We start from the raw sequence: 24,843 nt of genomic DNA on the forward strand, positions 1-24,843 counted from the left end.
AATTGCGCCTATTGTCGCCGCCGAGTAATTCAGTTCTTAGTGGGCGTGAGTCAGCCCGTTAAACAGTCAATTTTGGAAACCTTTTCGTTCTCTTCCTGACAGCTGAAGTGTCGTCACCGCAACGTGACACTTTGCATCAAGCTTTGAACGTAGAAAAAAATTATATATAATTTATTATGTAAATGATTATTAATTAAATAAATAACAAAATAAGCTCTAACTCCTGCCCTCCCACTAAAAAAAAGAAAGTTCCGGAGTCCTTGGCTATACTAATTGTCTCGAGCACAGCCGAAACCTTCACCCGCTGCCATTATGACCCGGACACGACAGCGGTGTGCCAGAGAACGCTGCGAAACTATACTTATAGACCTCAACGAAGCACCTCGATCGAGAGCGCGGTTGTGCTACCTAGAGTCACTAAATAAAGACCTTTAGTGACTCTAGTGCTAAGCAGTTCCGTGTTGATGATGATGATGGCCTCTGGATGAATGGCACGTACCCACGATGGGGGATTAGCCAGGGTACATTGTTGATACAAACGCACACACGGGTAAGGAGTGGAGTAATTGGATAATTTTGTGAAGAATACGCAAATTTGGAAGTTGTAGCTCACTAGCAGTTTATTTTTGAGAACCTATTCCTCCTCGTACCTTGCACTCTTCTATTTTCTTAACATATATTCTTCCAGTGCATCAGTTTACCTATTCAGCAGTTTATATCCCCCTTCACTGCTGGTCCTCAGTGGCTGATTTCAGGTCAGTGGCAATATAGTACTCATGAGATATACCACACACCGAGCCATAAAATACTTATTTTGCAGCAATTACAGGCTTTTCAAGCACTTGCTGCATTTAGGGGCGTTCTAAAAGAAGTGCTTATTTTATCGTAGATAACACAGATGTTGCTGTTTACAGCGCAGAGAAAAGGGAAGGGCCCAGTGTTATGATCAAGATCCAACAGGAGCTTTTATATTTCGAAACCGAAGCTGAAAATGTTTTAGGGTCGTGTGACGGCTAGGTCCAGACTGTAGGTGCGTCCTGTTTGTCGTAAGCCACACAAAACTTGCTTAAAGCACTAAGTAAAAAGCGCAATGCGCGCCACTAGCTTCGAGCTTGGAAACCTAAACCGATGGTGATTTGTGACATAGCTACTACTTTGTGTAATACCGTGGCGATAAAAAATACCAGAACACTTCAGACATCTAGGTTACAGCAATACCATAAAGCTCTTACAGTTAGACTAAGCCACCCTATTCACAGTCCATGGGCTGTCACAGGTGCAAGAGCGACTTGGTGGGATAGTTGGTTCTGCAGTTGGTTCTGCTTGTTTTGGACCAACGCTCTATGGCACAGCTTGGCACGGCGCCCACAACTATTTCCCCTCAAAGTGGTATTTGTAACTTTTCAAATATTATAAGTATTTCATGGTTGTAGAGCTTCGCGTCGTCTGCTACTGCATGCGGTCAACCAGCAGTCAGCGGAATGGCCGGATGAGCTGCACGAGGAGGCTGCGACATGAAGCGAGATAGAGATCATGGGTCGAAGACGGAAGTTCTGCCACAGGAAATAAACAGCGGAAACTGATCGAATAAAACGTATTTATTATTCAGGATTTTACCGAAGTGGTCATCATCATCATCGTATGCAGCGCCCTGTGCCGTCCGCGTCGCCAAGCCAATCCAAGTCTGTGGTCGTTTGCGTCCAACGTTGCGTCACCAGTCAGCACTGTGTCGGTTTGTGTTATTGTTGTTACAATACATTGTGGGTTTTGCAGCCACATGTGACACTTCCACTATGAGTTCCTCAGCTCCGCCGAGATATGCGTACGTGAAATACTTCGACCGACGGCGCAAAAGCTATCGTACACATCTCCATGTCGTCCTTGTTTCCTTCGGGCTACACCTCTCATGATATCTCACCGACTGCCGTTAGCGACCTGGCGAAAAAAAAGGACTACTGGCGCGGCGGAAAAGATGAGAAGGCATTCTATTCCGCCCAAGTAATGGAGCTTGGAGGTGAGTTTTGCAGTTACTTCGCTTATAATAATAATTGGTTTTGGGGGAAAGGAAATGGCGCAGTATCTGTCTCGTATATCGTTGGACACCTGAACCATGCCGTAAGGGAAGGGATAAGGGGGGGGGGAGTGAAAGAAGAAAGGAAAAAAAGAGGTGCCGTAGTGGAGGGCTCCGGAATAATTTCGACCACGTGTGCTGACATCACACAGCGCACGGGCGCCTTAGCGTTTTTCCTCTATAAAAACGCAGCCCCCGCGGACGGGTTCGAACCCGAGTATGTCCTGTTAAGGTTCAGATTTTTTTGTTAAGGGCCTGAACAACTTCGCTACGTGGTCAGATCTGAGAAGTGTGCCAAACGTGTGTGTACATTACTCACCGATTGAAATGGGACATTCGAAGCGCTTAAAATTACTTTCCCTTCACTGTCCTTAAACCCCAATGCCTTGGATAAATCAGCCCCGCTGCTTTCCACTGTAGGGTGAAGCCCTTTACAGAAAAGTTTCAAGTGTTCAGCCGCTTCCTCCTCCTCTCCGCACGCTACGCACAACGTGTCTATCTCAAGGTACCTGACTCGATATGTCTTAGTCCGCAAAACTCCCGTCCTGGCCTCAAACAACAAAGATCTTCCCCTAAAATTATCATAGATATTTTCCTTGGCAATTTCCTGCTTAAAAATCCTGTATGTTCCCAGTGCTGACTTGGTCAGCATCCCTGTTTTCCACAAAGCTCTCTCTGTTTCTTTAACCTTTTTCTTAACTGATAACTGCTGATTTGCCCCCCTACTGCTGTCCAGATATTTGCTTGTCAATTTTCTAGTCCGCTTTTCCATTTCGTATCAACATTCCTTATATACAGGTATCTGAAAGCTTTCCCAGCCCACTGATTTTCCCCCATTTTTCTCAATCGCTCCTCAAATGCTATCTTAATGCTAGCTTCTCTGCTCTCGAACGACGCCCATCCCATATCACCTTGTGTCCCCTGATTTGGTGTGTTGCCATGTGCTCCCAAAGCTAGCCTCCCTACGCCACGTTTAATTTCTAACCTTGCTTGAACATCTAGTCGCATCCACTGGACTGCATTACCGAAAGTCAGGCTAGGAAGCATCACCCCTTTCCAGATCCCTCTTACCACTTCATACCTATTGTAATTCAACAGTGAACTATTTTTCATGACAGCTGCAATCCTACTACCTTTGTTCATTACATATTTTTCATGCTCTGTCAGATACTCAGGCCGTCGCTGCATGCTGCGCCGCCAGTGGATGCTCATGGAACCAAGGTGCTGCATTGTGGTATAGCGCGAAGGGGAGAACATGTACGAAGCAGAATTGCTCCTTCCGGTCGCCAATGAGCCGGCCTGTGGTTTACCACACTGCCTGCGTGGCGCTGCAAGGCTAGCGCGCATTCGTGTGCCGACCGAAATGGTTCGGCGGTGCGCACTGCCCGTTTTGCGCCGTCGTCTGCTTGCTCATCTGCGTGGGCAGACGACGCTCTCGTTACACGTGTTTTGGCTATGCGGCACGCATGTTGTGCAAGCAAGACACGGGATTCAGCTACGAGATTGCGCCGTACGTGCCTTCGTAGACATGATCAACACTTGCACAAAAGAAAAGGAAGTTTATTTCATTTGTTTTGTAACGACAAAAAAAGAAAAGAAGCAGTCACAGGCCCGTCCTCGTGCGACATTTAAAGGAAGTCTTAGTATTTTGTTGGTTCGCCCTTAGCAGCCAATACGGCGGCCATTCTGCGTGGGAAGCTTTTGTAGAGGGTATCGGCCAAGGAAGAACGCGCTACCTTCTCCCATTCTTCTTGAACAGCTGCCCACAGGTTGTCCGAAAAACACGCGTGGAGTGCCCGATGAGACAGGGCCTTCTTTATTTAAGCCCATACATTCTCAATAATAATCATGTCCGCACCTTGCGGAGGACAGTTCAACACCATCACGCACCTGTCTTCCAGCAAGCGATTCACGGGTGCTGCGGTGTGAACTGGGCTCCGGTTGTGGTGGAAGTAAAACAAGCCGTCCTTAAATGGCCCATCCAGGGCGTGCGGCATTAGGACGGTGTCGAGGAGGTCTAAGTATGCTGCGGCATTAAAGCGGCTGTCCAGGCGTACAAGCGGACCCAAGCCTTTATTGGAAATACAGCCCCACACGTTGGCACTACATCGACCGCTGCTTGCACCACGATGCAGGTTGGTGGCGTCGAACCTGGGTGAATGAAGCGGGAAGAACACAGTACATTATGTTACTTCACTGCGACTGATAACCGCGACGGTAAGGGGTCCTGCTCTTGAATGTTGGCAGAATGCACTGCCTTTAGTGACCATTTCTACAAACTGCTTTTGTCCAACGCACGAAACAAGGTGCTGGTGAAATGTTTTCGCCGTGCGTTCTCTCTTCGCAGTAGCGGAGCGTACGGTATATAAAACGTAATTTTTGATGAAAACACATACCTAGTAGTGTGGTAAACCAGAGGCCGGCTCGTTGGCGACCGGAAGGGAAAATAGAGCAGCGCGTAACAAAACAGGACACAAATGAGAGACACGGAACGACACGAGCGCTAACTATCAACTGTTTATTTCTTGCTGTCGCTACGTATAAATACATGAGCCACAACTCGAAACGAAAAACAAAAAAAGATTGATGAGTCAGCCTTTCGCTGGTTTCCATCGTTCTAGATAGGAGAGCTCTTTAGCTGACAATGCCACTGATGCCACGCTCACACACTTGTTACCTGCACGCAAAATACTACCAGCCTCAATAATCTCTCGAACAATCTTATCATTGTGGCGGGTTATGATTTGGCTCTTCTTAAAAAGTGGCATGCACGAATTTGGAAGGTCCCGTTTCTCAGCCTCGACCTTGCAGTGACGACAGTGTTGGCTTAGGTGGCCCGATTTGCTTTCATTAACATTGTAGTCATGTTCTTTTAGCCTGCTATTCACACATCTCCCTGTTTGCCCAATATACTCATGGCCACAAGACAACGGTACGCGATAGACAACACCCTCCTCACAGGTGACAAATCGTTTCTGATGGTCTATTACACATCTTTTTTTTCTCCTGGATACCGCACGGATTGGTCTTTTTGCAAAGCATAGACAGTTTTACGGGTGCTGAAAATACAACTTCAACGCCTGCTCGTTTTCCTAGTTTCTTTAGGTTGTGAGATGTATGATGAATGTAAGGGATGACAGCTACTTTCTTGCGATCCTGCTGTTCATTGGTACCTGCCTGCTTGTTGAAAAATCGTGCTTTTTTTCATTTTTTGCAGCAGGCCTTCAGCCACAGAAACAATTAGTGGCCCAGGATACTCAGAATCAGACAGTCGTCTAATCTGTGATGCTAAGCATTCTTGCATCATGTGCTCACATGAGCTTTTGAGCGCATTTGTCAGGCAATACTTGATAATGCCTCTCTTTACCAGTTTCGAATGCGCCGATACCGCTGGCAGTAGGCCTTTTTTTGCACGAGGCTCATAACCCCAACAGATGTGGTTAGTGTGAAAGTTAAGTCTAAGATCTAAGAACTTGATAGAGTTCTTGTCAGGAAGCTCATGCGTCAGAATTAATGGGTTTAATTGTTTTTTAAAGGAGTCGAGCACGTTTGCAGCGTCAGTATAAAAATCTGCCTTAGAGTTGTCAATGATGATCAAAAAATCATCCACAAATCTAAAAATTTTTACAACTTTGGAGCTACTTAAGCTTTTCCCTAGGATCCTATCATGCTTTGCAAAAAAGGAGGTCGCTGAGAACAGGCGCAATACATGAACCATGCCTCTCCTTTGTGTCCTGTTTTGTTACGCGCTGCTCTATTTTCATGGATCACCACCTCGCCCAACAAGCAACACTTCTGGAATTCATTTCTAGTTCATCGGGCTCTTCTTTATGTTCTCTTCAACCAAATGCTCTTGCTGCTCTGGCTGCCAATGCAACCTGCCAGGCTCGCACACTTTCCTTCTGTTTACGTGCGAAGTTCCTGCCGCCGGCAGTTCGGTTGATCTTCGGAGCCATTAGGACCTCGGTTGGGCATGCGACCAGGGTCCTCAAGATACTGAGGTCCGAATGGCGAAGGCAAGCTCGGCTATTCAGGGAATACCTGTTTGTCCAAGTTACCAGGACCGCACCTCCTTCAAAGGCCGCACTAATCTGGCTGGAATTCCGCCGAGCGCTTGACCAATCGACCGAGGGACTTTGGAAGGTTTTGCTGTCTCGCCTCCGTGTACTTCAACCCACCAAGACGAAGGTGAGCGCCTACAACCCCGTTCACATTGAAGGCCGCCCTCATATTCCCGAGGACGTACTACGTACCCTCCAGCTTGGGCCAAAGTGTGCGGTAGAACCTAGGAAAAACGCCCCGGAGTTGCTGGGAATGGTCCGACGAGTTACAAGCCTGGCGCCGGAATGTGAGAAGAGCAGCTGCGTATCCCAAGGCGTTGACGTTCTCGAACGTTCAGTGCGACCAAAGCAGACCGTGCCGTTAAAACAAGTGTCAGATTTTCTTTGCGACAATCGTCTCTGTGCCCTGACAGCTGATAAGGAGGGGGGTTTCGCCATCTTACCTCATGACCTGTTTCGGAAGAAAGCTTCAGAAGCTATAGAATGCAATTTCGTTAAGAAGGACCAAAAATGTTTAAAGAAAGCTAAGGCGGAAGCAAAGAAGTTATGCAAACTGTTAGGTTTACAGAGCCTTGTCAAGCAAATTCAGGACAGCCATAAACCTTCCTTAGACATGTTCTTTTCTGCTAAAACGCACAAAGAACTGTGCCCACTTCGCGTAATAATCTCCGAAAAAGGGGCATGGCAGAAATGTGTAGCTAGATTCCTGCAAAAGAACTTAGCGCTACTCGAAATTGATGACCCGTACCTTGTAAAAAATTCTAAACAGGTTGTCGACTATTTGTGCCAGAATAAAAACAAAAATGTATTGGCTTTTTCAATAGACATCAAAGATCTGTTTTACTCCTTGCCACAAGACGAATTGCTGTTGTGTGTTGAACAGGCTATTGACGCGCTTGGAGCTGTTTCCTTTCAGAACAGTTCTGGAGTGAGTGTGAGTGGGTTTTTAGAATTGCTGGATGTATACCTGCGCTCAACAATGGCTACCTGGGACAAAGGTGTTTACCTGCAAAAGTGTGGAATTTGTAATGGTTCATGTATTGCGCCTGTTCTCAGCGACCTCCTTCTTGCAAAGCATGATAGGATCCTAGGGAAAAGCTTAAGTAGCTCCAAAGTTGTAAAAATTTTTAGATTTGTGGATGATTTTTTGATTAACATTGACAACTCTAAGGCAGATTTTTATACTGACGCTGCAAACGTGCTCGACTCCTTTAAAAAACAATTAAACCCATTAATTCTGACGCATGAGCTTCCTGACAAGGACTCTATCAAGTTCTTAGATCTTAGACTTAGCTTTCACACTAACCACATCTGTTGGGGTTATGAACCTCGTGCAAAAAAGGGCCTACTGCCACCGGTATCGGCGCATTCGAAACTGGTAAAGAGAGGCATTATCAAGTATTGCCTGACAAATGCGCTCAAAAGCTCATGTGAGCACATGATGCAAGAATGCTTAGCATCACAGATAAAACGACTGTCTGATTCTGGGTATCCTGGGCCACTAATTGTTTCTGTGGCTGAAGGCCTGCTGCAAAAAAATGAAAAAAGCACGATTGTTCAACAAGCAGGCAGGTACCAATGAACAGCAGGATCGCAAGAAAGTAGCTGTCATCCCTTACATTCATCATACATCCCACAACCTAAAGAAACTAGGAAAACGAGCAGGCGTTGAAGTTGTATTTTCAGCACCCGTAAAACTGTCTATGCTTTGCAAAAAGACCAATCCGTGCGGTATCCAGGAGAAAAAAAAGATGTGTAATAGACCATCAGAAACGATTTGTCACTTGTGAGGAGGGTGTTGTCTATCGCGTACCGTTTTCTTGTGGCCATGAGTATATTGGGCAAACAGGGAGATGTGTGAATAGCAGGCTAAAAGAACATGACTACAATGTTAATGAAAGCAAATCGGGCCACCTAAGCCAACACTGTCGTCACTGCAAGGTCGAGGCTGAGAAACGGGACCTTCCAAATTCGTGCATGCCACTTTTTAAGAAGAGCCAAATCATAACCCGCCACAATGATAAGATTGTTCGAGAGATTATTGAGGCTGGTAGTATTTTGCGTGCAGGTAACAAGTGTGTGAGCGTGGCATCAGTGGCATTGTCAGCTAAAGAGCTCTCCTATCTAGAACGATGGAAACCAGCGAAAGGCTGACTCATCAATCTTTTTTGTTTTTCGTTTCGAGTTGTGGCTCATGTATTTATACGTAGCGACAGCAAGAAATAAACAGTTGATAGTTAGCGCTCGTGTCGTTCCGTGTCTCTCCTTTGTGTCCTGTTTTGTTACGCGCTGCTCTATTTTCATGGATCACCAACTCGCCCAACAAGCAACACGACCGGAAGGGACAATTCTGCTTTGTGCATGTTCTCCCCCTCGCGCTATACCACAATGCAGCACCTTGGTTTCATGTGCATCCACGGGCGGCGCTGCATGCAGCGACGGCCACGCGCTCCGAATGTCCTATTTCAATCCGTAAGTACTGTATAGTTTAGCCTAACGCTTTTAACAAAGCTTGGTGGCGTTTTACATAAAGTCGATGCGTGTGCTTTTTTTTACTGTTGCGAGCACTTGCAGAACACTTACAGTACCACTTCCTCTGTGCTTGCGATCCGAGCACACAGCAGCCCAGCGCTTGCTTCCCAAAGAAGGGAAAAACTGCGTGGTTGCGTTGTAGCAGGTCTCGAGGAAATGTCACTCTGAGCGAACAAATATTTCGTGATTTTTTTCTTGAATTCAAGTAATTGCATAAGGCAGGGAGAAACCGGCTGTTTTCAGATCTGCTAATTTTTCGCATCATATGCTTTTTGGAAAGCAATGAACGCGACACACTAACAGATCCGTTTTCGTAGCTTGCCCTGTGTTTGCTGTCGCTTTCATTATTTTATCTCTCATTTTTTGTGTTCCAGTAACAAAAGCGGAGCTTATCCAGAGGGTGTCGAAGAGAAAAATCACTGCGATGGACTTTGAAGAGTCTGAGCCAGCAACAACAGTTGCACAGATACATGTATGTACTGAGCGAAGTTTTACTGCGGATGCCTCTGCTAGTGCCACTCGCATGCTTACCAGTCGCAATATGTACATTACATAGCATCATGCTTCAGAGCCAGAGAGGTGTCTCTCCCTGTGTGTGTCTAAAATATTTATGGTTGCAGGAAGCAGCCAGGCTCCCTTCAGCAGCAGAGAGCCTTGTAGCTGATCTTTGAATTGTAGTATAGACATATTGCTTAAATGCTACCATTGTGAAAGATTGTGTAGGACACTAGAGAACCGCATGAGGAATGGATGGAAGCGTCGTGCTGTTTTTTGCTCTCTCATGTATAGTGTGCTTGATGTCAGTTCAAAGTTTCATTTTTCGTGTTGCCTCCTCGCGTTGTTGTCTAAAATATTTATGGTCTTGAGGTGCAGCCAGGCTGCCTTCAGCAGTAGAGAGCCTTGTAGCGAGGCCACCGATACGGCGTTGCGGGACAGCGCACTTCTTTCATTGCAGCGTGTTGTTCGTTGCTTCGGCTTGCAACTCAGTGGCCTGTTTTCTCAGTGCCACGATGCTGGTTAAATATATGTATTGCTGGAAATTTATAAGCCCTGCTATTGTTCGGTTATGTGGCTTACCAAAGCGAATCGGGCCACGTGAGACGCGGCTAGAGCCTCTGATAATTATTATTCATGAGGGGTCTTTAACGTGCGTGCACATTGCACAGCCCTTGGGCAAACTTGCATTTCATCATCCATTGAAATGCGGTACCCACGTGCCGATCCGCAACCTCAGTTTCGGTGAGTGCTGGCTTCGCTGTTTTATATTATCGGGGATCAGAGCTGATTCAGAAAAAGCGACCAGTGTGGCAGGCTATTAAAACGCGTTACGAATATGGTCCTGTGAGTGGTCGCTTGAGCTTCCAAATGCATTGTCGCACTGCCTGCTGAATGCTGGAATGAATGGCGTCCATAAAGCAAAAATTTCGTGATGAGTTAAACGTATTCTGATTTCTTTCAGGCTCATTACAACTGTTGATGATGTTTATCAGTTCTTTAATAAAATTTGATGTAGAGCGGTGCAGTCTGCGAGCACTTTCGCGCGAGACCTATTATGAGAGAGCTGTGGCCAAGAAGAATGACATTGATTTCATTGATCTGCACAGAGATTAGCAGCTGCTGCAAAGTATCACATCCGCCTCCCACAGCACGCACATAAAATGAAGTTGTCCGCTATCCGCGTCACTTGCATGGTGCGGTAAAGCTCTGAGGAGGCCTTGCCGCACTGGCTCAAGGCAGACCGCCCGACTGCAGTGTCGGGGCACACGAGATCGATCTCAGCTGCGGAGACCCCGTTTGAGTGGAAGTCAAACGTGAAGCAGCTGTTTAATGCGCGATGTCAGTGCAAGTTACCCCCCTCCCCATGGTCGTCATCGTTAGGGGCCATATTGGCGTCCCAAGAAGCCCGATTCGCTTTGGTAAGCTGCGTAACCGAACAATAGCAGGGCTTATAAATTTCCAGCAAAACATCCTGGAAATCCTGTCCTGTCCTGCTGCCATCACTTCACGTTGAAAGTTCCAGGATATGCTGTTCTGACGCTGCATCAGCGCACGGAACCTGACGACCGTTACCTGCTTTTCTTGGACACCCAGGAATCGGCGGCTGTTGGGCCTTGTGTCACAAACACTGTGCATCGTAATCTTCATCGACTGGCTACGCCCCCTTTTAACAGCAGTTTGGCAGTGGCAGTGGTGAGCGACAGACGTGGGCTTTGACAAGTTCTTGTGCATTTTTCCCAGGTTTGTGGCACTTTTCCACATTTTCCTTTGCTGTGTATGCTAAAACCGCTGCTGCTTAAAAACTCGCTAGTTTCTTGTTTGTTGCTGTCTTTTTTTTTTCTCTTACGAAGTGTACGTTACTCATTGTCATGAGTGATTCAGAACTGGAAATTTGTTTGGCCTAAAATTGTGAGATTGAAGTTGCTGGAAACGTCCTTGAGTGTAAGCAATGTATGCACCCCTATCACGCCGAAAATTGCTCTGGTTTAGCTTCGAAGACAAGGAGTGGGAACTACCGCAAGAATTTTGCTTGTCCGACGTGCAAAACACATGCTTCCCGCAGTGGCGCGGCAAGTGTAATGGGCGCGTGCCAGGACTTTAATGTAGCCGCCGCTTTCGCTGAACTGAGTCGTTAGCTCGACTCCCTTTTGCCACTTAAAGAACAGGTCGACAACATCGAACAGTCCATTCAAACCATGTCTGACCATTTTGACGACATTCTAAGCCGTCTTGACAACCACGACAAAGAAATCGGGCAGATCAAGAAAAGGCTTGAACATGTCGACAACGTAAATTGTACCGAAAAGGTACCTCAGCTTCACGCTGATATAAATGAACTTGAGTTTCGCAGCAGAAAAACGAATTTGGAGATACATGGCGTTCCGGTAACTGAGCAGGAAAATCTTCCACAAAAAGTAAATGATATAGCTAAACTCGTTCACTTGGCAAAGGTTGATGACTGTGATTGTGAAGTTTGTCATAGGCTCCCATCCAAACCAAGTAATGTACCCGCTATTCTAGTGAGGTTTGGAAGGCAAGCACTCAAAGACAAGTGGATGGCAAAGAGAGCCTTGCTCGGAGAGAAGGACAGCAATCTGTACATGTGCGATAACCTGATGCGCCGTACTAAGCTTCTGCTCTCAACAACCAAAGAATGGGCTAACAGCAAAAGCTACCGCTATGTCTGGTGCTCCAATGTCAAAGTGCTCATCCGCAGAAAGGGAGGCGACTCCGCACAGGAAGTCACTGACGCACGTGACTTAGCTAGGTTTGTCATTAACTGATAACCACCTGTTCACTGCAATAACGTGCCACTAGCTCTGTCTTGGCTACAAGCGCACGTTATCTTTTACCCAGTGATATAAGGAACACGCTGCTCCCACAGTGGTCATCTTCTTCTGTGCTGAAATGTTTCCATCTCAATGTGCGATCGTTAAACAACAAACTAGATGAGTTTAAAATTCTATTGCAAAGCTTAGGCTTCTCCTTTGATTTTGTTATGATTTCAGAATCGTGGCTTAATACAGATAACTTCCAGTTGCAGTCATTTTCAACGTTTTCCCTTAACCGCGACCGTCGTCGTGGTGGAAGAGTGTATTCTGTTAATAACCGAATTGAGTGTAAATTGGTGGAAGATCTATGTCACATGTCTCCAGATGTGGAAGTTGTTTCTGTAATAACCTAATAACCAATAATACTGTGTTTTCTGTGTTTTATAGACCACCGAATGGTGACATCTGTGTTTTCTTTGAGTATATAGAGTCCTTTTTTACTTTTACATGTCAACATAAATACAAGTGAGTCATTAGCGGTGACTTTAGCATAGACATGTTATCAAATGTTGCAAACAGTGTCAAGTTCGACATAATTCTGCGCAGCTTCGGCATGGCAGTTACTATCAAAGACCCGACTCACATAACCTCGAGCTCAGAAACTCTACTTGATTTATTTATCACCAATATCTATGCTTCTTCATTACTCTCCTGAGTAACTTGCAGTGATCTAAGCGACCACATGGGAATCTATCTATCTATTATGTCACACTGTGAAACCCAAATTTAAAAAGCAGATTGTATCTTTATTCCAAGATATAACAGCAGCCTCCCTTAATGCTTTCCATGCGGAGATGTGCGTTGTACAATAGGACGACGTATGTAAACAAAAGAACGCAAACGAATCATATCAAACCTTTGTAGAAAATTTAACGCCATATGTCACAAGCATTTTCCTCTTAAAATCAAATGAAAGAACAGGAAAGTGCGAAAGCCGTGGATATCACCAGAGTTATTGGCACGTATCAAAGAGAAGAATAAACTGCACAATTCTTTTGTTACATCAAAAAACATTTCCATTCTGAAAGAATTCAAGAAATACAGAAATAAGTTAAACAATGATATACGTAATGCAAGGAGACGTTACTATGAGAATTACTTTCGTACAGTAGATCGTCCTGATATACTTTGGAAAAAGCTGCGTTCCCTTGATGGCAAGTACATCAACGCAGCAGTCGACAAGGTCACTATTGGCGGAAAGCACTATACAGGCAACAACTTAGCTGAAGCATTCAACACTCATTTCACGCAATACGTTGAACCTGCCTCTGAATGGCACCATCGACTTATCACAAGATGCCCTGCTACCCTTTTTCTTGCACCTGTTGATGAAATAGAAATTATAAACATATTTCACGAATTATCAAACTCCACCTCTTGTGATGTTAACAACGTACAGATTCGTCCTGTCAAACATATCATTGAATGTATCTCTATCCCTCTAGCTTATATATATAACTTATGCTTAGGAACAGCAACCTTTCCCACAGCTATGCAGGTAGCAAAGGTGTCTGTCCTTTACAAAAAGGGTAACAAGAATGATTTCGGTAATTACTGGTCAATCAGTATTCTTCCCGTTTTTTCTAAGTGCCTGGAAAAAATTATTCTAATACGAATAGAAAAATTTCTGCAATCTCAGAAAATAATTACTAGTTCACAGTACGGATTTAGACAGAATAAATCAACAGAACTCGCCCTTCTTCACCAGAAGGAATATATATTAGAACACTTTGAAAGCAGAATGTTAGTATTGGGTATTTTTATCGACTTTACTAAAGCTTTTGACAGAATTAGTCATAACTATCTTTTTGAAAAGCTAGAATTATATGGGATACAAGGACAAACCTTACTTTTTATGAAATATTATTTATCATCTCGAAAACAATATGTTCAGATTAGTAACTTACCATCACTACGTTCAGTTCGTACCGGTGTCCCTCAAGGCAGTATCCTTGGTCCTGTGCTGTTTAATCTATATATTAATGTTATTGTTACTATTGACACTTTCGCCCGCTTTATAATTTATGCAAATGTTACTACAATCCTCATACCTGGTGATACTTGCAATGATCTAAACATGCATGCTAATCGCATTCTGGACAAACTAGCAGAATGGTCAGACATGAATTCCCTCTCAATAAACATGACAAAATCTAAAGCTGTAGTTTTCCGTCCGAAGAATAAGACTTGTAGCACAGAAATAGCTTTGTTTTACAAATCACAACTAATTGAAACTGTAAAATCATTTAAATCGTTAGGTGTTTATCTTCATGAAAACATGCAATGGGATGACCATGTTAATTACGTCATGCTGAAGGCATCTAAGGTTGTAAGCTTTCTATCGCGTCACTGAAACATTTTACCTGAAAAAGTCAAACTTGCCTTATATAATTCTTTATTCTGCTCCCACCTAAATTTCAGTACATTAGTTTGGGCAACAACAACGCATTCGAATTTACAAAGGATATTGGTGCTTCAAAAAAAAATCGTTCATATAGTCTGTCTTACCCAGTAGACACACAACCCAGAATCTGATTACTACCCTCGACATCATTACAATACTAATCCTTTATGCTTATAGACTGTTGCGCCTATATAAAGTTGAGCAAGAACGACGTATCGACACCATTTCCTCTCTGGCCAGTTTGCATCAGTCTGATTCGCCCTATCCACACCGCCATAAACAACAGTGGGTTTTACCATTTACAAGAACCAACTATGGCCGTCAAATGGTTAATTATCAGTTACCGCTCGCACTAAACAAGCTTATTGAAGTTAACGTTAGCTTTCCCGATATTACTCTCTCCTCTCTGCGAAATATGCTAGTTCATCTCAGTTACCAGTAATATATCAACCGTTTTGTATGACGGACCTTCTACTCTTATTTGTTGTTTGATGCTTAGCCACCTATTTCATTTCGTTCCTTATAATTTCTTGTATTCCTGTCGCATTAAGAACCAGCGCTAAAAAACACACACAGAGGACGAGTGTGTCTCTTCTCGTCCTGTGTGTGTTTTTTAGCGCTGGTTCTTAATGCGATGGATCACAACCAACTCGCCCAATCCTCAGTTTTTCTACAGTTGTATTTCTGTTTGAATGCGCGCACAATGGTGTTTATTTTCTTGACTGTATACCATTGTATATTGAAGCTGACTGTTATGCTAAACACATTGTTTCCCGTCCCTGTCACTGCCGCCTCAACAGGAGGTGAAAACTCTGTCAAGTGGAATGCCGTTTTTTTTCTCCCCTCCTCCATCAAATTTTATTTGATCTGATGGAAATAAACTTATTAGTATATTGCCACCTAGTGTTGCCAGGTGGCGCAAGCTGTCCGCGAAGACGATGAGGTTGCGATCGTGCTATCGTGGATCGGCCGCCATTACCGTCTCCTCTTGCCGACTCCGGCTGTTGAAGCGTCTCTCCGTGAGAACTCCGTGACAATTTGGTGGAGCCTGCTGGGTACGAGTATCCCATGCAAGAAACCCCTCCAGGGAGCCGTGCCGCCAGCCCTGCGCCGATTGACACCCCGGTACACCGCTTCAGCCGGAGGCTGCAGGGACTTTCACCGGAATTTGGACCACTCGCGACAGTCATGATACCAGCCACCGGTATTCTCACGCAAGCTGCCGGTGCTACACCTGCCCACTATACCTTGCAGACCCCGCGGGTTCCCAAGGCCTTCCACGGGGACCTTTTCGAAGACGTGGAGGACTGGTTCCTTCACTTCGAGCGTGTGGCTGCTTATAACCAGTGGGACGACGCCGCGAAACTAAGAAACGTCTACTTTAGCCTAGAGGATGGCGCCCGCACGTGGTTTGAGAACCGTGAGGAAGTTCTAACTTCCTGGCGAGAGTTTCGCCGTCGCCTGCTGGAGGCCTACACCAGCGCGGATCGCCGCGAAAGAGCGGAGCGGGCAATCCAGTCCCGCGTCCAGCTACCGAACGAAAGCGTACAAATGTACGTCGAGGACATGACGCGGCTCTTCAGGAGAGCTGATCCTGCCATGCCTGAAGAGAAGAAACTTCGGCACTTAATGAGAGGCGTCAAAGAGCAGCTGTTCGCAGGCCTCGTGCGCAGCCCACCATCTACAGTTGCTGCATTTCTTTCGGAAGCCACAACGATGGAGAAGGTCCTGCAACAGCGTTGCGCCAGTTACGACCGGCCCGTGCATGCTGCTGCAGTCACATCATCGTTTGCCACCATCGGACAGCATCCTGATGATTTGCGGGAACTTATTCGCACAATCGTGCGTGAGGAGCTTCACAAATTTTGTAGCCCGTCGCAGCCTGCGCTCGGTTCCATCTCCGCTCTTGTACGAGAGGAGGTGCAACAGGCGTTCCGGGGCCCTGTTCCTGTGGTCGACGTACCACCTCTGCCTGGGGACTACCACCGTCCGACGTACGCCGAAGTTGCAAGGCGTCCGGCTCCCGCTTCGCCGCCACCAATTCACGCCACGCCTCAAGCCCCGCGGCCCTCTGTGCAACCGGTGCAGTACTTCGAGGATCGTCGAGCACCCCTCCGAAAGGCCGACGTTTGGCGTACACCTAACCGACGACCGCTCTGTTTTCACTGCGGAGAGCCAGGTCATCTTTATCGAAATTGTTATTACCGACGCATCGGCATCCAAGGCTTCCGCACCGACTCACCGAGACCCCGTCAAGGTGAACGACCCCCTGAAATTGAAGAATTCCTTGCGGACCAGCGCAATCCATCCCGAGCGCAGCGGCAGTCGCGCTCACCCTCACCGAGGCGCTCTTCCCCGACACCTCCCGGCTTCTCGCGAGCGGCACCGGGCCGATCGCCAAGTCCTCGTCGGGAAAACTGAAACCCGCGACCTTCGGGGGCGAGGTCGCTGGGGGGCGCTGTGCTGAAGACCTCCCGTCGTCGCCGCTACAATCCGACAAGAACCCGCCGACGCCATCACCAGAGTTAAAAAACCGCGTTTCTTTAGAAATACCCGTTCTTATCGATGGTCGCAGAGTAAGCGCATTAGTTGATACCGGGGCCGATTATTCGATCTTAAGTGGACAACTGGCGACCATTCTGAAAAAAGTGATTACCCCTTGGCCTGGCGCGCACCTTCGAACTGCCGGCGGTCATCTGGTTACGCCCAAGGGTATGTGCACTGCTCGCGTTCAGATCTGTAAGTCCACGTTCGTCGTCAGCTGCATCGTCCTGGGCGAGTGTTCTCGGGACCTAATCCTCGGCATCGACTTTCTGCGGGAGTATGGAGCAATTATCGATCTGCGCAACCGAATCGTCATGTTTTCCACAGAGCAAGCCGCCGAACTCGACAACTCCTGCCAACGCAGTGCCGCACTTCGCGTTTTCGCCGACAGCGTCACACTTCCGCCCCGTAGCAGTGTTTTGATTGAAGTCGCCTGTGCTGAGTTGCACGACGCTGAAGCAGTCGCCGAGGCTAATCATTCGCTCCTCCTGACTCAAGGCATCTGCGCCGCTCGAAGCTTACTAACAATTCGCGCTGGCCGGTCTGCGATCCTTGTTACAAATTTTTCTCCAGAGCACCGGCACCTTTTCTCTGGAACTGCGATCGCTACCGCTGAAGCGGTTGTGGATGTTCCGGTCTGCTTTGCGTTCGCGGCAGCGGCCCCTGACGACCAATCATCGCGCGCCACTGACGACCAATCTGTTCCGAATGTCGACATCAACTGCAACCTCCCCGAAGGAAAGCGCCTGGCCTAGAGCACTTGCTATTGGAGTATAAACAGTGTTTCGCTTCTTCGTCGAAAGTTCGTCAAACGCCCCTAACGCAACACCGGATCATTACGTATGACGACGCTCGCCCTATCCGCCAGCAGCCTTATCGTGTTTCCGCCAAAGAACGGGAAGTAATCCAAAAGCAAGTTCAGGAGATGATTGACGACGGTGTAGTTCAACCTTCCCAAAGCCCGTGGTCTTCGCCTGTTGTCCTTGTTAAAAAGAAGGATGGAACACTTCGATTCTGCGTGGACTACCGTAAATTAAATAATGTGACTAAAAAGGACGTCTACCCGTTGCCCCGCATTGATGATTCCCTGGACAGATTACGGCGTGCTAAGTACTTTTCATCCATTGACCTGAAGAGCGGTTATTGGCAAATTGAAGTGGACGAACGGGACCGCGAAAAAACTGCCTTCGTTACACCAGATGGCCTCTATGAATTCAAAGTGCTGCCTTTTGGCTTGTGCTCTGCGCCAGCGACGTTTCAACGTATGATGGACACTGTCCTCACCGGCCTCAAGTGGCAAAGTTGTCTTGTATACCTGGACGACGTTGTCGTTTTTTCAGAAACTTTTGAACAGCATCTCGTGCGCCTGCGAACTGTCCTCAGAGCCCTCCATTCCGCTGACCTTACGCTGAAGCCCCAGAAGTGCCACTTCGGTTACACAGAGCTCAAGTTCCTCGGTCACGTTGTGAGCGCCGACGGAGTTCGACCCGACCCCGACAAGACAGCCGCCGTCGCCAATTTTCCTACTCCGACTGACAAGAAAGCTGTCCAGCGTTTTCTGGGTCTCTGTGCATATTACCGACGGTTTATTGCGGACTTCGCAAAGATTGCAGAGCCGTTGACGCGCCTCACCAGGAGCAACACCTCCTTCGTTTGGACCATAGACCAAGAGACGGCTTTCTCTTCGCTCCGCCAACGCCTTCAGACATCTCCCGTTCTTGCACACTTCGACGAAGAGGCCGACACCGAGATCCACACCGACGCCAGCAATATCGGTCTTGGAGCTGTCCTTGTCCAACACCAAGAGGGCATTGAGAGAGTTATAGCCTATGCTAGCCGTACTCTCTCCCGCGCCGAACGCAATTACTCTACGTCAGAGAAGGAATGCCTTGCTGTCGTATGGGCCACCATGAAATTTCGCCCTTACCTTTACGGCCGCGCATTCAAAGTCGTAACCGACCACCACTGCCTATGCTGGCTGGCTAATTTGCGAGACCCGTCTGGACGATTGGCCCGCTGGAGTTTACGGCTCCAAGAATTCGACATTACCATCGTATATAAGTCGGGCCGTAAACACGAAGACGCCGACACGCTGTCGCGTGCACCACTCGACTCTTCCGGTCCCGAAATCGACGACGACAGCGGTTTCCTCGGTATACTTAATGCATCGGACATAATAGCCCGGCAGCGGGCTGACACGGACCTCCGACCGCTGATTGACAACCTTGAAGGTCACGCCATGCCTCTACCACGACACTTCGCTCGACGTCTCGGCTCTTTCTGTTTGCGCGAAGGTATCTTATACAAGAAGAACTCGAGAGGCCAAGAACGAACTTACCTTCTGGTACTTCCGGCCGATCTTCGCGCCGACATTTTATTGGCATTCCACGACGAGCCCACTTCAGGCCATCTGGGTTTTTCCCGGACGCTCGCCAGGATACGCAACATGTACTACTGGCCCGGACTCTCGGACGATGTCCAAAGGTACGTAAAAAGCTGCCGTGAATGCCAGCGCCGGAAGACGCCACCACTTAAGCCGGCGGGTTTTCTCAAGCCCGTTACTACACCCCGCTCTCCGTTCGATCAAATAGGAATGGACCTTCTCGGTCCTTTTCCGTTGTCACTCTCAGGAAACAAGTGGATCATAGTCGCTACTGACTATTTGACTCGCTACGCCGAGACCAAGGCGATACCCTGTGCCACAGCTTCAGAGGTCGCCGACTTTTTCATGCAAAACATCGTCTTGCGGCACGGAGCCCCTTCGTGCGTTATTACCGACAGAGGCACAGCGTTTACAGCGCAGCTAATCGACCATATATTTACGTTGAGCTGCACTAGCCATCGCAAGACCACAGCTTATCATCCGCAGAGCAATGGGCTAACCGAACGCTTAAACAAGACCATTGCGGACATGCTGTCAATGTACGTAGACGTTCAGCACAAAACTTGGGATGAGGTGCTACCGTACGTCACATTTGCGTACAACACGGCCCTCCAGGAGACTACACGCTTTACTCCCTTTCGTCTTGTATATGGACGTGAAGTCCAGAGCATGCTTGACGCGATGCTACCATGCCTCGATGACGACCAACTCGCACCCGATGTTCATGAAATTGCCCAACGCGCTGAAGAAGCCCGTCAGCTTGCCCGCGTACACATCGGCCAGCAGCAGGGCACTGATGCGCGCCGTTACAACCTTCGACACCGACAGGTCGACTACAATCCCGGTGAACAAGTTTGGGTGTGGACACCTGTCCGCCGCCAGGGCTTGTCCGAGAAACTACTCTGCCGGTACTTTGGCCCCTATAAAGTGCTACGGCGTATCAGTGATGTTACCTATGAAGTGGTTCCCGACGGTGCCGCGCAACCGAGACGTCGACAGCCCAACAGCTCTGACATTGTGCACGTTGTGCGGCTTAAGCCGTACTATGCCCGATAACGGCTTCGCGGCCCTCCGTTGTGACTCTGTGTGTGCTCCGTTTTCCTCGCGTTCTTATCTGTTTCCCTTCTGAACCTTAGCGCGCCAGCAGCACTGCGATGCCCTTCTTTTTCGGAGGGGGGAATAATGCCACCTAGTGTTGCCAGGTGGCGCAAGCTGTCCGCGAAGACGATGAGGTTGCGATCGTGCTATCGTGGATCGGCCGCCATTACCGTCTCCTCTTGCCGACTCCGGCTGTTGAAGCGTCTCTCCGTGAGAACTCCGTGACAATATTATTATTATTATTATTATTATTATTATTATTATTATTATTATTATTATTATTATTATTATTATTATTATTATTATTATTATTATTATTATTATATTTAACCGGCATCGCGGCACTGAGAAAACAGGGCACTGAGTTGCAAGCTCAAGCAAAGACAACACGCTCAATGAGAGAAGTGCGCTTTCCGAAACACTGTATCGCACACAGTCTGGTGCGCTTCACTGCAATGCAAGCACAGTGCCTGTGCGCTTCTGCACTGTAACAGAAAAGCACGAAGCACCGCCTCCGGGCTCCTGTGCACCTGCGCCGTTTAGTTTCGATGTGCGCCTGCGCCGGATGCACTCCGCAGAGCGCGGCCACGCTGAGCCGTGTTCGCACATATTCTGAACGACCCTATACACTGCTTCGTACCTGCCTTAAATACCTGCCTTAAATAGGCATATTCCTTTACCACTTCCCTTACCTCGCTACCAATTGTGAACTGCTGTTCCTTGCTAGACTGTTGAGAATAGGAGAACACCACAAGGTAATCCATGTATAATAATGCCTTATGCCTCATTAGGAAGCAAAAAACACACACCCAAAAGATAGTTGTCTGTACTCCTTTAAAGCTAGTTTGTGCATTACAGAATGTGACAGCCACCAGTCACCAGTGTTACCAATCAAAGTTCATTCAGGTAACTTACATATTCAGGGCTATTAACTGTACAACAGAGTACGAGTTGCAAGGCATGATGAGGGCCCCATGACCCCAGGTATGAGGGCCCCATGACGAGGCCCTCATACCTGTCGGAAGGTTACGAAGCGCTCCTATATACGATGGATAGGTAATCCAATAATTGCGTATATATGAGACATATAAGACATATATACCAGATTTTTAAATAGGGCTGGAAAGGAAATGGCGCAGTATCTCTCACACATCTCGACGAACACCTGATCTGGGCATTAAGGGAAGGGATAATGGAGGGAATAAGACAGGAAAGGAAGACGTCTCGTAATGGAGTGCTCTGGAGTAAATTCCACCACCTGGGGATCTTTAACATGCATGCACTGACCTTGCACAGTCTTTGGCGTTAACTTGTGTTCGGGAAAGGGGAAGAGGCGACGCTGCCTCCAACACACCTGGCGACCCCAGCAACGCCAGTTTCAAGGAAGTGCCAAGTGACGTTTTATTTCTTTATTTTTTATGTTAGCAATGCTAGTTGCTGGTGGAAGTCCGTTGTCGAAGCGTTGTTTTCTTTATTTTTTGATGCTGGGAACTCTATATGGTGACGGAACTGCGTTGCCGCACTGTTGTGCTGCCGCAACAACCTTCCAGACGGCTTCTGTTCGAATGTCGTTCAGTTCGCTAAGTACTGAGACACGATGCCGTAGCACTGGGCTACGAAAAATTGGCTGTGAGGAAAGGAAACAGAGAAGCAATTGCCTTACTTCTCAGTGAAACAACCTGCTTTCAATCCAGCGTCCGTTCGAAAATAGAAGCGCTGGTACCGCCGTAGCGTTCTGCTACAATGAGGTGGTGGTTACAACTTTATTTCCACCAAATGGAAGGGATTAGTTGGGGCTGGGGAGAGCCTAGGGTGGCCGCCAGCCAGGGGCGACCTCTTGAGCTCGCGTGATGAAGGCCAGCTGCGTTGTTTTTCTTGAACTGACCAAAAGCTTGTCCATTCCTCCGCCGAGGGAGCTGGCAGGTGTCGCCGGAGCGGGTTTGCTAGTGCATCCCCATACAATATGGCCTTGGGTGGCGTGCGTCCCGTCACCGCAGTGGGGGCATGCAGGGTGATATTCACCGTTGGTGGTTAAACATAATCGGTAGGGGCTAAGAATGCCTTTGTTTTGTTAGTAGGCGTCTGAGTGCCGTGGCTTGCGCCCTGTGCAGGTCAGGGTGAGGGGCGGGATACGTGCAACTTAGCCGCGATAAAAGTTAGTAATCTCCGCGTTGAGCGAGGCGCCTCGGCGGGGGCGTCGCTCCCGTTCCCCGGTTGGTTAAACCTACAGTAAACCGCATTCACCTGTGCGGTTGTTCGAATGCCTCGCAGTTGCGGCGACACTGTTCAGATCATCCCTACTGTACGATCATCTACACACTACGCATGATCCCTAGCTTCGAATGCCACGCTGTCCATTTTGTTTTTTCTTTTGATCGCAGGTGTGGTTGGTGTTTTCAGCTGTAAATTTGGGGGGGGGGGTGGGGGCTATCCTTTGCGGAAACTGCGTTGCTGTCGGCGCAATGTGTCATAACCGGAGTTGCAGACGAGGGAACATCCGCGAGTCCTTGAGCGAGAAAATGACACGTGGCCCTGGCAAACGGCGCCTCCGAAGTTGTTCCTTCTGGGGCCGCGTTTCCAGTGTGCTATTCCGAACAGGCGCGGTGTCGGTAGAGATAGCGTAGGCTGGCAAAGGGAAGGCCAAGATAAAACACTCCTTGGTGGCTTGTCCGCCCTCTAAGGGTAGGGACGAAAGAGGAAGTGAAAAAAAAGGCAGTGAGAAAGAGGCAGAGTAATAGAGGGCTACGCAGTAATTTCGGCCGCTTGGCGCTCTTTAAGAGCACGCATGTTGCACAGCACGCGGGCGTTTTCGCAATATAAAGGTCCCCTGAGGTGTCTGAAAGAGAGCTGCTCGATTGAGCAGCGTAACAGTCCAAGGGCCGCCTATACAATAGATAGCAACGCTGCACTGCAGTGTTCCAAATGTCCTACGCTAGAGCTGCAATTGGGCATGGATAGAGCAGGGGTGAAAAAGAGCATCTTTTGCTGAGACAGCCGTCGTCGCTTCTCCGGACGCAGTTGATGCAACGCACTATTCTCCTTTCAGTAGTTCCCCTCAAAGCTCCTTGAACTGTGCTTTGTTTGCAACGCGGCAGTGGTTGGGCATAGCTGGAGCCCGTCGGCAGGCCCGTTTACTTTCCTCTGTCGTCCTGTAGTCACAGCAACATGGATGGCTTAGGGAATGTATAAATTCGGACATCGATGTCTGCGATAATCTTGCAATGCCATCGAACGCCAGCGTCGGAGATTGCCAGCGAGACGCGTATTAGATATTAAGCCTAGGCTAAAGTCGCCGCCTTGCGGTTTTTTTTTTGTCGCCTCGCACACAAGCAGCCGTCAAAGGTTGGCGGCTCCTCCTTACCGAGCGAGTGCTCCGGTTGTGACCAGCGAACCGTGCTTCGAGACCTCCATCGAGAGCAATGGCCACCGCAACGACAGGACATAAACTGAGATTTGCGCCCGTGTGATGTTCGATGTCAGTGCAAGTTAAGATCCCCAGGTCGTCCAAGTTATTCCGGAGCCCTCCACGACGGCACCTCTTTCTTCCTTCATTCTCTTAGTACCTGCTTTATCCCTTCCTTTATGGCGCGGTTCAGGAGTCACGGGTATGGGAGACAGATACTGCGCCATTTCTTCTCCCCAAATATTATTCAGACTGTCACCTCACATGTGGGCAGTAAAACACGCACACTCCTTACTCCGAGACTTAACCACGCTAGCACGTGGCAATAAAATGAATTAAACGGGTGCATTAACAATACATAGAGACATAATAAAACCTGAAATGTTGAGAAATCGCTACAGTTCTTTATTTGCCGCTTTCTGGTGGCTCAGTCATATGGAAACGCACGGACTTGGACAAAATGGGAAATGAATGCTAGCAGCACTCGTCCCATTTTATCACTTTGTACGTCCGTGACGTTGGTATGCGCATCTCTATTTTTCGAACTAGTCCCTCTCAGCAAAGTAGCCTATAGGACTAGCTGGGTTTCGAAGCGCAGTAACCCTCCACTTGTAGTCTTCGAGTTCCACAGCGCACGGGTTCGAGACGCGTCGAGCCTTTGCGTTCCCATAAGGAGCAGTGGTAGCGCGACATCATACGACAATTCCATTTGGTTCTATACATTTTTTTATGCGTTCTTGGATGCACTTGGAATCGCCGGCACGCGCATGACGTCTCCAGCCAGTGACGACGGAACACGGAGCGTGGCGTCGCATGAGCCAATCGCAGAGCGGAGAAGGCCACTATAAAGGAGCAACACCGCAGCCTTTCTGCCCTTTCTTCTTCTCCAGTCGCTTGGCCGGCAGTGATTAAGAGGTGCAATTACCAGCTGTGCTTGTGGCTACGGAGAAAGGAATGCGTAGTGCCTCTCAAAGTGCGCGCCGTTCTTCTTTAAAATTACAATGCACAACGGCAAGAA

At 47.9% G+C, this 24,843-nt stretch overlaps 1 protein-coding gene across 1 annotated transcript; it reads left to right on the forward strand.

Annotated features, from left to right (window-relative positions):
- The first annotated feature begins 1,675 nt into the window (after window positions 1–1,675).
- Window positions 1,676–10,952, forward strand: LOC144136345 (uncharacterized). Its single transcript, XM_077668603.1, has 3 exons — window positions 1,676–2,014; window positions 9,039–9,136; window positions 10,756–10,952. Exons 1-3 carry the CDS (start codon window positions 1,873–1,875, stop codon window positions 10,876–10,878), a joined length of 363 nt encoding a protein of 120 aa, XP_077524729.1. The 5' UTR covers window positions 1,676–1,872; the 3' UTR covers window positions 10,879–10,952.
- Window positions 10,953–24,843: the final 13,891 nt, after the last annotated feature.

Source organism: Amblyomma americanum, chromosome 1, assembly GCF_052857255.1.
Source record: "Amblyomma americanum isolate KBUSLIRL-KWMA chromosome 1, ASM5285725v1, whole genome shotgun sequence".
NCBI lineage: Eukaryota > Metazoa > Arthropoda > Arachnida > Ixodida > Ixodidae > Amblyomma > Amblyomma americanum.